The sequence below is a fragment of the Vulpes lagopus genome, chromosome 9, assembly GCF_018345385.1.
Source record: "Vulpes lagopus strain Blue_001 chromosome 9, ASM1834538v1, whole genome shotgun sequence".
NCBI classification, from domain to species: Eukaryota; Metazoa; Chordata; class Mammalia; order Carnivora; family Canidae; genus Vulpes; species Vulpes lagopus.
In genome coordinates this window covers 6,760,301-6,773,004 of record NC_054832.1, presented here as the reverse complement: position 1 = coordinate 6,773,004, position 12,704 = coordinate 6,760,301, and the positions used below count along the sequence as shown (strand labels likewise).

Genomic DNA, 12,704 nt, shown 5'->3' with positions numbered 1-12,704 from the left:
AGCCAAGCAAGAACTCCCAGCCTCTGGGGTTCTAAGTCATGCACTTCATGGTTATCTTTTTTCCTCCACAGAAATAGAAAAGTTTCAAAAAGGAGAAGGCAAGGATGAAGAAAAGTACATCGATGTGGTGATTAATAAGAACATGAAGCTGGGACAGAAAGTGTTAATCCCTGTAAAGCAGTTCCCTAAGGTAAGACAGTGAGGTCTGCAGGCTTGGCAAACCCCATCACAAGGGAGCAGAGGTGGAATTTATATTCTGTTTGATATTGTCTCGAGGTGTTTTCCCATAGCATAGCCCTCCCACACCTCACACCAACACAGATATACTTTCACAGTTAATTAAAACTTAAAAACTTACTTCGTGATCCTCTCTTTTCTGATTGACTTTAGTGTTAGTTAGGGAGTCCTAAAGAATTATACTTCTGAGTCATCCTAGTGATGGGGCTTTGGACAACCTACGTGACTTCTTTCTACTCTAATTTCTTCATCAGATGAGGTTGGGTTGTTAAGAATTAAATAAGGTTATCCATATTAAATGCTTAGCATAGGGCGTAGGCACATAAATGTTCAAAATATTACCTGTTCCAGAAAAATATTCTATTTTTCATTTATTCAAGTGTGGTATCATTGAGCAGAATGACAATAGGTGCTTTAAAGTTTCTATCTAGTTCTAAAATCTTGGTCATTTTAGATTTGACATGATGATACAGTGATACTCTTTTTATCCTGTTTTTCTTTCTTCTGAGTGCTTATGTACATGATTTGCGGATACTGCTGTATATACATCGGCAGTTTGTTTCTTTTGAATGCTGACTAGTCGTCCATTGCTTGAGTATACCACAATTTATTCATTTCTAGGGAAGTTTTCAGTTTGGAGTTACTATACATTAAATTGCTGTGAACATTTTCATACAGGTTTTCACACATTTTCTTTTTTTTTTTCACACATTTTCATACATTTTTTGGAGGTATGTTTTTCTCTTCAATGAGTACTCAAGATTTAATTTGCTGTGTATTTAATTTTACAAGAAATTGCCATACTTTCTCCCAAAGTGATTGTACCTTGTTGCATTTCCAGGAACAGTGCAAGCCAGTTGTAGTGGCTCTCTATCTTCATCAGTGTCTGATTTCTCAATCTGTTGAGTTTTAACCATTGTGATCATATATTGGTATTTTCCTGTAGTGTTCGTTAGCATTTCTCTGATGAGGAATGATGTGTTCATTTCATGTACTGACTGGCCACTCCTGTATCTTCTGTTTTGAAGTGTCTTTTTAGGTCCTTTGCCTATTTGTAAATGGGCTGTATGGCTTCTCATCATAGATGTAGGAGCTGTTTTACATACCTCAGCTATAAGTCTTTTGTTAGATGTGTTTTGTGAATATTTGGCTCAGTCTGTGGCTTTTCTGTTATTTTCTTCATAGCGTCTTGTGATCTGCAGAAGTTTTAATTTCATGATGTCTGTCTAACATATCAGGTTTTTCTTTCCTTTTACTATTATTACCTTCTGTCAACTAACAAATCCTTGCCAGCTTCAAAGAAATGCTAGAGTTGTTTATAAGTTATAAAGCTAGTCTCCTGTGTTCCTCTAAAAGCTTTACCAGTATAGCTTTTACTTTTAGGCCTGTGATACATCTCAAATTGCTTTTTTTGTGTATGTTGTGATGCAGAGGGTCAAAATTTATTTTCTCTCCATGCGGATATCCAGTTTTTCCAGTACCATTTGTTGAAAGATGTTTTCCTTTCATTGATGGTATTGGTACCTTTGATGAAAATTACATGACTGTGTAAGCAAAGGTCTGTTGTTTGGATGTTCGTTTTTGTTTCATTCTTCTAATTCTGGATCCTTAGGCTACTACATACTATCTTCATTACTGGAGCTTTTTATAATAAGACATGAAGTTAAGTGATGTAGTCCCTTCAACTTTGTCCTTTTTCAAGATGGCTTGGATAGATATCCTTTTCAATTCCGTGTCAATTTAAGAATTATTTTATTAATTTTCACAAAACATTCTACTGAGATGATTGCAGCTGCTTTGTGTTGATTAATTTATTGAGATATGGCATCTTGACAACATTGAATCTTCTCTTCCTTGACATGATATAGCTTTCCATTTAGAGATTTTTAATTTCTATCATCAGCATTTTATCCTTTTCAGGGTAAAAGTCTTACTTGTTTATGTTAAATTCATCCTTAAATATTCTATTTTGTGATACTATTGTACAATGGATATCTAAAATTTTTATTTTCTAATTTTTTCCTTCTAATATAAAATTTTATATACTGACCTTGTATTCTGTTGCTTTGTTAAATTCACTTGTTTTCTTGAATGGTTCTATAGATTACTTAGAATATGCTATGTTCACAGTCTTATCACCTATATAAACAGTTTACTTCTTTCCAGTTTTTATGCTTCTTTATTTAGCTTGCATTATTGTTTTGGATAGTATCTCTGTGCAATATTTGAGTACACGTGGTGAGATTAGGCCTTTTTTCCTTGTTTCCAGAGTGGAAAGCATTAACAAACCTCCCTTTGTTAGATGGCGAAGTCTCCTTTACCTCAGTTTTGCTGAGACATTTGATCCTGACTGGGTGATGAATTCTGTTGAATGCCTTTTCTGCATCTATTTAAATTAACACAGAAGGTTACTTCTTTACACTGTTAATATAGTAAATTTTATTGATTGATTTGTCTAAATTAAACCAGCTTTCCATTCCTGGTTTAAACCGTACTGATTATCATCTCTATTATATTGTTGGATTCAAATGCATCTATGTTCATGGGCAATAATTTTTTTTCACATATAACATCTTTGTCATATTTTGATATTAGCTGGTTTCATAAAGTAAGAATTGTTCCTTTCCTTTTTTTTTTAACCGTAAGGAATGTATGTTATTTTGGTGCTGTTCTGTCTTTAGTATTTGATAGAATTCACCAGTGAAGCCCTCTGGGCCTTAAGTTTGCTAATGAGTTCAAAGTCTCTAATTGACATGGCACTAATCAGATTTCCTGTTTGATCTTTTGTAGTCCCCCCCCCCCCCCATAAGGGATTTGTCTTGTTTCATCGTAGCATTTTACCTATTACTTTTCCTAATACTTTTTATGACCCTTTCTCTCCCCACCTTTGGAGACCAGTTACACATATGTTCAACTTTTTGATATTCTCAGAATGGTTCCTGTATCTCTTTTCTTATTAGGTTACCCTCTTCCAGCCGCAATCTTCAGATTGAATTTCTACTTCTGTATCTTCAATTCATGGATTATCTCTTATGTTATCTTTATTTTTCTGTTAAGCCTATCAGATAAATTTTTTGTATCAGATATTGTAATGCTCTGTTCAGAATTTATTATTTGATTCATATGGAAATATGTGTATGTGAAAAAAAAAATATTTCCCTGCTGGAATTTTCTACTTTTCAGTCATTACAGGTGTTAAATTATTTTGTCATTGAGTGCAGTTAAAATAGGTGCTTTAAAATCTCTACTTCTAAAATCCCAGTCAACTTGGATTTGACTTGAACTGATTAACTTGTGTCTTGATAATGAGTCATAGCGTTCCACTTTTTGCTTGTTGAGTAATTTTGGATTGTATCCTGGGCGTAGTGAGCATTGTATTGTCAGGAGTCTGAATTCTGTTCTGCTTTTTGAGGAATGTTGGCGATTTTGGATTCAGACTACAGACTCTTTGAGTAGGTGTGCATCTCAGTTCAGTTCTTTTCTTAGTTTGACTTCTGCATTTGTTTTTGACAGACAGGGTCCTGGGGTCAGCCAGATATTTGGGTGGATTTTTACGCAAACTGGAGGCTCCTGTCTCTGACTGTCTTTCCTAGTATCCCTCCCTCATGTTTTGGCACTGTGGTTGCCTCAGACTCTGCCACTCAGGCTAAAAACTCTAAAACCAGTGAAGTTTGCCCAGGCTCAGTCTTCCAAGTCTTAACTCACTTCCAGAATCTCCTTGTTTTTGAACATTCTCCAAAGGCTTCAGACAATTGATTTTTGTATTTTGTTTAGAGTTTAAGAGTTTACAGATGTTATCTGTAGATGGCCATCCTGTTAGAAGCCTACTCAGCCATGCTTGCAGAACTGAAGATACACATTTTTAGTAAAGAAAAAACTATGTTGTGAACATTTCATAGACTCATTACTAAATAAAGCATGGCTTATGGAAACCTTTGTAAATCTAGGCTCAATACACTTATATGCACAATATGCAGTAGATAGAAAGATGAACACTCTACTCTCCCTGTCCTTAAATAGTTTATACTCTAGTAGATGATTAATTTGGGATTAATACTTTGTATATATGAGTGATTATATGAAATAAAGTATATGAATAAAAGTACATGAGATAAAATCTCAAATATTGTTTTTCACTGTCAGCTTTGATGAGAGTAGGGGAAGACAAATTATAATTTCTGTGTCTAACAGAGAGCAGAGTCTATTTCAAGTACTTATAATATCTAAAGTAGGCTTCTTAGAAGTCCACTGCTTTCAGAATTCTAAAAAAGATATTTCTGCTTAGCATAATTGAGCATGGGAGTTTCAAGCTAGACTTTTGTAAAGGCTAATCCAGCACTTGTACCAGTTCTAAGAACAAGCTTTCACTTTGGTGTTAGTAGAACGAGCTGGAGGAAGCTGGTGATGTGGCCCTCTGGAGTGGCAGAGGGTGGAGGGCAGCTTGATGTGCCAGGGACTATATACCTTCAGCTTCTGGGGCAAGAGAGAAATGCTGTTTGTGAAACTCCATCCAATAATAAGATTTCTATTAACTGAATATTTTCTCTTAATGAACCACTTCCAACACTGTTTCAGTGGACAGCACTGAACATGGGTCTTTTAGTTTTTAGAGCTAAGGCACATTCACGCTCTTGAGTTATATGTCAGAACTTGTAAAGTGTGAAACTCAAAGTAAACACTGTTTTATGGGGTGTTTTTTAAGACTTAAAGCTGTAGAAGTTGTTATCTAGAGTTTTCTTTTGGATAAACTCTTACTCTTGGTTCTGAGCCGTGGCTGGATACAATGTAAGTGCCAAGTCAACATTGGAACTGATAGATCCTTTGTGGTTTAGGTTTTATATTCTTTTTTTTTTTTTCTTTTTTTTTTTTGCTGTTTCATACATCATTGAATCCATCCACCTATTCATATACCATATATTTACTGGGAAAACAGAAGTGATTAAGACATGTTCCTTTGTCACAGGAAGATCTGTTTTGTGGGGAGTGCAGATGAACACCTTAACCTCTATATTATAGCATGAGAAGTTCAAGGTCAGGGTGCTCTAGGAAGACAGAAGGATCATGTTGACATTCTGAAAGAAGCCTTCTCCAAGGTGGCTGTCTCTGAAGGAGCTCACTGGGCTCACGTCAGAAGTCAGGGTGAGGCTAAAGGATGGCCATGACAGGGAGACACAGGGCTGAGGGCAGTTGAGAAATGACAAGCCATTTTATTTGGCTAAACAGGGTAAATTCAAAAGTTTGTGCAGATTGTTACAGAGTAGTGATAGATAAAGTGATAGGGGAGCAGAGCATGGGGTAGGGTTGGCTGGTGAGGGCCGCAGAGGTGGCGCAGGAGGTGATGTGAGGGCTGTGTTGGAGGATGAGGCGGGCTTCCCCAGGTGTGTCAGTGTTGGAAACTGTTTCAGAAGGAGGGCTCAGCTGCATGCACCATCCTGCTGGGGGGAAGACTTGTGTGTGCCATTTGGAAAAGCAGGCTGAGAGATGAAATGAAATACATTACATCTCTGTGTAGCGTTACAGTTACACACGTCTGCTACAGTGTTAAGTAAAAAAGGAAAAAGCAACATATAAAGCAGATAATATCCTAGTTGGACAATTATGTGGGGGGAAAACAACTTGACTCAAGAGTAGTTACTCTCTGGAGGGTAGGATTATGTGCCTCTTTCTGCTTTACCTGTTCTGGTACTTTAATGTTCAACAATTTGGTGCAACTTTTATAATTGGGATAAAAAAAGATTTCCATTTAGGGGAAAAATGGTCCCGACATTGTTAATTTGGGAGAAACCTCTGTGCTATGATTGTTAAGATTTAGTGTATGCGTTAAATTCTGTCCGTTTCAGTTAGGAGTTTAAGTTAGATTTTTTAATTTTCTTAATTTGTTAGTTAATCCCCAAGCATTCTAATACATGCGTACTATTTTCAAGTAACATCATGTTAATCAACATGATTTGTTACATTGAATGTTTTCCTATTAGGTACATATTTTAAATTTGTTGTATTTGCTATTTCACAGAAGGTCTTAGGTTAAGGGTGTTTGAGAGGGAGAAGAGAGAAATACTTAAAGAAACATTTTCCCTACCTCCTGGAGTTGAAATGAAAGGTCAGGGAAATTTTCTTTTTAAAAATTGGTTTGCATTTTTCCCTTGTCGCATGTTGCAGAGAAGTAAAAATCCATGAATTTACTATGGGGTAGAAACTTATTCTATAGAAATCTTGTTGGGTTTTAAAATTTCCCACAGTAGTAAACATTTTGACAGTTATATTGGGATGTAAACACTTGCCTTTTCTGTGACTCCTAATTGATTTTCAGAGGCATATAATATTTTTTCCAGAGGCTTTATGTGAAAATGTTTATTTTTGGTGTCGAGTTGATAGTTTTCCTATAGAAAAAAAAGTGATAATATACTTATATGTTAGTTCTTGATATGTAAGTGCCATTACCAAAATCAATGTTGGTGGCTAGTGGCGATTTTGGAATTTGTTGGTATCAAGGAACCCTGATACTAAAAATAGTCACTTTAAAACACATGTGTTTGTGGTAAGTTGCTATCAGTGTCCCTCCTGGCATGCATTAACTTTTGGGACCCCATGATGAAGTTGGAAGGCCACTCTGGACTCTGGAACCTCAAGGGACATAATGACCTGTGAGGCCATTGTTTCACCTTGTACCATCCAGGTCAGCTGTCTCCCGGGGCCTCTACAGCCCACTTGTCACAGGGAAACCAAGGGACATGTGATTGTAAGTAGAGATGGAAGGACAAGTCTGCAGAGGCTCTTTTCCCTCTATTGTGATCTTCTGACATATGCTGGTGTCATGACAATTAAAAAAAATTGGTATTTATAAATATAACTTTCAAAAAAATTTTTTTTCACTTTCAAAAATTTTATGAAGGAATTTTATTTTATTTTTTAAAGATTATTCATTCATTCATTCATTCATTCATTAGAGACACACAGAAGGCAGGGACATAGGCAGAGGGATAAGCAGGCTCCCTGCAGGAAGCCCGATGTGGGACTTGATCACAGGACCCTGGGATTACAGTCTGAGCCAAAGGCAGATGCTCAACTGCTGAGCCACCGAGGTGCCCATATGAAGGAATTTTATTTTATTTTAATTTTTTTTTCGTATGAAGGAATTTTAAATCATATGTTGTGACTTTTCCCTTATTCTCTCTAAAATTCTTGATTATTGACCCAGAAAGTAGCACTTAAACCTAGTTTTAGATTTGTTAAGTGGGCTCCCAAAACAGCCAGCCATAAAATGAGGGGTTCCTGAAAAAAATTTATGTTCCTGGAGAATTTATTTATGTTCCTGAAACAGATATAATCAAATTTTAAGACCTTCATTCCTCCTCTTCTTGGCAAACTTAGACCTTTTTCTGTGTTTCGTATTTCACTGAATGACAGACAGCACATGTACCTAAGTGCCCGTGCCTGAAATCAGTGTGTGATTTTTGTCTACTAGCTTCTCCTTCATTCTTGAGATACTGAGACTTACACATTTATTATTTCTACTGCCTCAGTTAATTACCATTTATCTCTGTGTCTGCATCCCATTACCACTTCCTAATTTATACTGTCACCCCTCACCTGTCTTCTGCAACAGGCTCTTGTCCAGATCAATTTCTTGCCTTCAGTTTCCCACCCTCCCAGCCAGACTGTTGTAGTCTAGGAGTTTCAAACTCATTATTGCATAGTTTGCTTTTTAAATTTGTTTTGTCATCTACCCACCCAAAGAATAGATTCCAGCCTTGAGCAAATAGAGATAGAAAATGTAGATTGTTTCACATTGTACATTATTTGTGTATGCCTGCATGTATGGATTTTGCCCATATCATCTTCTGGAGAAGTTCTTTATACACTCCATTGATTTTTAGAGTTGCTGATGTCTAAATAAGTTGAGCTGTTTGCCATTTGGAAGTAGATACTATTTAAAATTACAATCGATGTGGCAACACCAAATAATCTCCACTACTACCAATAATGCTTAGTGATTCGTGGTTGGCAAATTAATAAACTTAAATAATTATATTTATCTGTAGCTTTAATAGGTCACAATAATTCGTGCAGCAAAGAAAATCAATAAAAACTGTGTTGACTACTGCCATTTGATTTGGCATAAAATAAACTTTAATTCCACAAATATTTCTTGAGAATCTGTTATGTAGGAAAAATGATGAATCAAATATGGGTCCCAATTACTCTCAAAGGATTGCTCCTCTAATAGGAGAAACAAAGTACATTTCAGTAAATAATGCAGGGTATATACTGAATTACCATAAGAGAGATAGACAGACGCTCCAAGAATTTAAAGAGAGAAATTTGGAGAAAGAATTACAGATGGAATTAAATTTAGTCCTTAAGCGTAAGTTCAAAATGTTAACAAGTAAGAGATCAGAGAGCTGGGCAGAGTAACTATTGGGCCAGAATGATTTAATTATGGGGAAGAGTAGGTTGTAGCAGTCACTGGAATGGTGACAACTAGTCTGGAAAGCCTCTAGTGTTATACTTGGGCATCAGAATTTTATATGAGGGAGGGAGCCCTGGCACGGAGATGATCACACAACTAGAATATATACTGGAAGGTGCCCTGTGGACGGTCTCCTTTTCTAAAATTCCTCTTAAAGTTTAGGAATGATGGATTTAAACCCAAGTTTGAAATTACTTATTCTTAGGAAATTTATCTATGTAGAGGTGATTATCAGAACCATGAAAGTTATCGTCAGTAACCCAAAGCTTGACTCAGTTGACAGCTCTGCCAGGAAACAAGCATAGTTCTGAAGCACCCACTCCATTTCATGTGGATGCCATGGTCCTGAGTCTGTTACTAGGTTTACTGTTGTTTCGAGTTTGGCATTTATGACATTGGTTTTACTTCAAATAAGATCAGTATTCTGAATACCAACTAAAATGTGGATTTATTTAACTACTGGGTTAGTGGTTAAGTTATTGGAATCTAAAATGGCCCATGGAGCTAAAAAAAAGTGGTGATCTGGTCTTTTCCTTTCAAGTGAAGGCCTGGGAAGACAGATCTCATTTACTCTTTTCTTTCCATTCTTGCCCTTGGGCAGGGATCAGAGTGTGGAGATCATGAACAAAATGTTTTTTCTGAGGGTTTAATTCTCTTTCCCTGGTAAGGTGAAGGCAAATGGTTGGGTGATGTTTTCCAAAGAGGGATGTATGCACAACAGTATATTTGGTGTTAGAAACGCTTGGTAGAAGTTCTGTTACAAAGTATATGCATAGTTTATGGTTTTCTACGTGTCAGAATCTTACATGTACTAATTTAATCTTCACAGCTGTAGGAGGCAATGATTATCTCTTGTTCACTTATGAAAAAACTAAAGAATAGAGAAGTAACTTGCTAAGGATTATATAGTTACTAAGTAACAGGGGTTTGAATCCCAGAAATCTGGCTCCAGAATCCATGCTGTTAATTCAAGAAATTAGACTTAGTATTAAGTACCTAGATGAATGCTGGTTCCATTACAGGGTTCTTGTCAGTGCCGTGCAGGTCTTCACGCTGAGACCGTATCTTCTGGTAAAGGGGTGGATTCCACAGTGCAGAAGGTCTCAATTTGCTTTCAGTACATTAGGGCATATAGCTGCGATACGTGCCTGGTATGGATTCATGGGCTACATCAGCTAGTTTTACTTAAACTTACCTTTAAATGGACACAGATTATTGCAAAAGAAACTGTAAATTAAAGTTCTACACATACACTCAAAATGAACGAGGAGAATGGAGGTGCTGACCCTTCCCCTGTGCCTTGTCCAAAGTAAAAGCAGCTGTGATCCAGTTGGATATGACAAGAAGAGTCTTTTCAAACTGGAACTATATTTCCCTATGTCCAGTATCATTAATGATGAATCTTTTGCCCTAAGTATTGAAATATTACCCCATGATAGATACAGATACAGAATTAAAATAAATGAGTTTATCCCTACATGTAAAAATACACGTACTTACATACACCATTTTACGTGTGTGTGTGTATTTATATATGTCTGTGAGAAGTGTAGGAGCCAGCGGTGGGGTAATTCTTTGCTGCCTAATGGAAGGTCTTGGCAAACTTGAGTCAGTGACCCAAGGGTGCATTTGCATTTGCCTTCACTGGTGACCAGCTCCCTTTGGCCTCCTTCCCCTGTTACATCTTCTTAACTTTCAAATTAATGAGATATATACTTCATACTGTATCCAAGCATTAAAAAATTCTCTATATCCTCTCTTTTGTATCTTGTATCCTTCTTCAGACCCATCTCTGTATTACTAAACTACCCTGTGGGTAGTTTAGTAATAACAGTATCCTGTTATTTTGTAGTTTTTCTCGGATGTCTTTTTAAGCATTTTAATGAACATTTAGATTTTATAGACACTCAGTTACAAGATGCTGTTGGCCAGTTAGGACCCATATACCAGAAATGTGCTGCCTTCTGTATGTGTGTGGCATACTCTAGGTTTTCTTTAAGTTAATTAAACTATATTAAACCCTTGGGTAGTGATGGTATACTCTGGACATTAATTTTGATTGACATTCGTCATTCTCTTTGAATGCATGAGATACTGCTTGCCTGTTGTTAGAGGCTAAGTGCTGTTGTAGGCAGTTGTTGAGTTGTTGAACAGATGAATGAGACAGGGTCTCTGGCCTCAGAGAGTCACAACCCGTGTCCCCCTTAAGGAAAATACGCAGGCAGGTACACTGCTAGGCCTAGAAAAGGCTCTGATGTTTGAGACTATGAATACTTAAGTTTTGCTAAATGACTGCTTAGTCTTTGTTATTTGGCTGGTGCTCTGCCCCCAGCGATCACTCCCTGCCCGACCCTTGAGTCTGTCCTGGCCTTGTGGCTCCCGTCCACTGAGTGCTTACAGCAGAGCTGATGGCTTCTGGGCATGTGCTTTAAGGGGACCAGGCAGCTTCTGGTTTTCTGATCTTGGAAGCCACATGCCAGGAAAAAGCTCTGCCACCTTGAGGCCACCATGATAAGTGGAAGCCCCGGATACCCAGGTGGGGGACACTCGATGAAACCAAGAACCGAGGACCCCAGCTATCAGCCACATCAGTGTAACAGACGTGGGAACAAGCCATCTTGGGAGTGGGTCTCCCCGCAGTGCTCAGATTGCTGGATTGTGAGCAAATAAATCAGTGGTTATTGTTTAAAGCCGTCAGGTTTGGGGTTAATTTGTTATATAGCCATGGATAGATAACCAGGATAGCATCATGGCATAACTGTTGAGTGCTGCTTTTCTCACTGCCGGGTCAGGCAGGGCGTGTGAAATGACCTCCGCCTGCAGGTGTGGGCTGCAGGCCAGGGTTTTAGGGTCAGAGTGGCAGGTCTGTGAGGAGGAGAAGGTCCATCGTGGACCAAAGGGGTTGCTTTTAGCAAGTGTCAGGTTTATCCCAGGATTTCATTTGGTGACAAAATAGTAAAGTGCATTTAAGAAAAACAGCGGAGGTGTAGTGAGCATTAGAAAGTTAAGTTACGGTCAGGGAAGATCCTATAACACTGGTGCGCATGTTTGTCACAGTGAGTGGAAGGGACTCCACCACGGACAGGACTTTACGCTTTGGAATTAATTTCGTCTTGTGCCAAAGAATGCCATATATTTGGGGTACAGCTGATACAGCTGTGTCTTTCTCAGAATAAAGTGACAACAGCCAGGAGGCTAGAGGCCTGGACCCACCGCTCATGAGCTTATTCTTTTCCTTCTGTTGATTCAGTACTTTGCTGTTGTTGTTGTTAAGCATTACTATGTGTGTAGCAGTGTGTTAAGAGTGGAGATGAGGGGACTCCTGGGTGGCTCAGTGGTTGAGCATCTACCTTCTGCTTAGGGCATGATCCCAGGGTCCTGTGATGGAGTCCCACGTCGGGCTCTCTGCAGGGAGCCTGCTTCTCCCTCTATGTCTCTGCCTCTTTCTCTCTGTGTCTCTCATGAATAAATACATAAAATCTTTAAAAAAAAAAAAGTAGAGATGGGAATTAAGATGTTGAGCTCAGAGTTGAGGAAAACACATATTCTCTTCTCAGGAATCAAGCCTAAAAGGCATCTTAAAGTATCTTAAGCTATGGCTTGGTGTCACCTGAAAGGCAGGAGGAGAAAGGGTGAGCATGGCTCAGGCTGCTGGGAGGCACCGGGAACAAGCTGTGAGCAGGGCCTTGGCACCCTGGAGCTCACTCTTCTTTCAGTGTGAAGTTTTGCCATTGTTGAAGGAGTGAGTTCACATCACAGGGAATAGTTAAGCAGTGACCACAATACAAAGGGAAAAGGAAACCATCCAGATTACATCTATATTTTAAACTCAGAATTAAATCCAGATTCTTGACTGTGGCCTAGGAGGCCCACTGGGTTTCTGTCTTTTATTGTCTTCCTTTCCAGCCCTGACTCAACTCTGCTGCCCTCAGGCTGCCAGCTTCTGGTTTCTCAGAAGCTACTTTGTGCCCAGGGCTTTTGCACTTGCTCTTTACAT

General features: G+C 38.2%; 1 protein-coding gene across 3 annotated transcripts in view; it reads left to right on the top strand.

The window, feature by feature from the left end:
• Positions 1-12,704, top strand: part of KHDRBS3 (KH RNA binding domain containing, signal transduction associated 3) — a 185,017-nt gene that overhangs the window by 63,167 nt on the left and 109,146 nt on the right. For all 3 annotated transcript variants that reach the window (XR_005989996.1, XM_041769545.1, XM_041769546.1), the window contains exon 2: positions 72-190. Coding sequence is in view for 2 of the 3 variants with exons in the window: in XM_041769545.1 (XP_041625479.1) it covers positions 72-190 (119 nt within the window). In the remaining variant the exon portion in view is untranslated. The remainder of the gene's footprint in view (positions 1-71; positions 191-12,704) is intronic.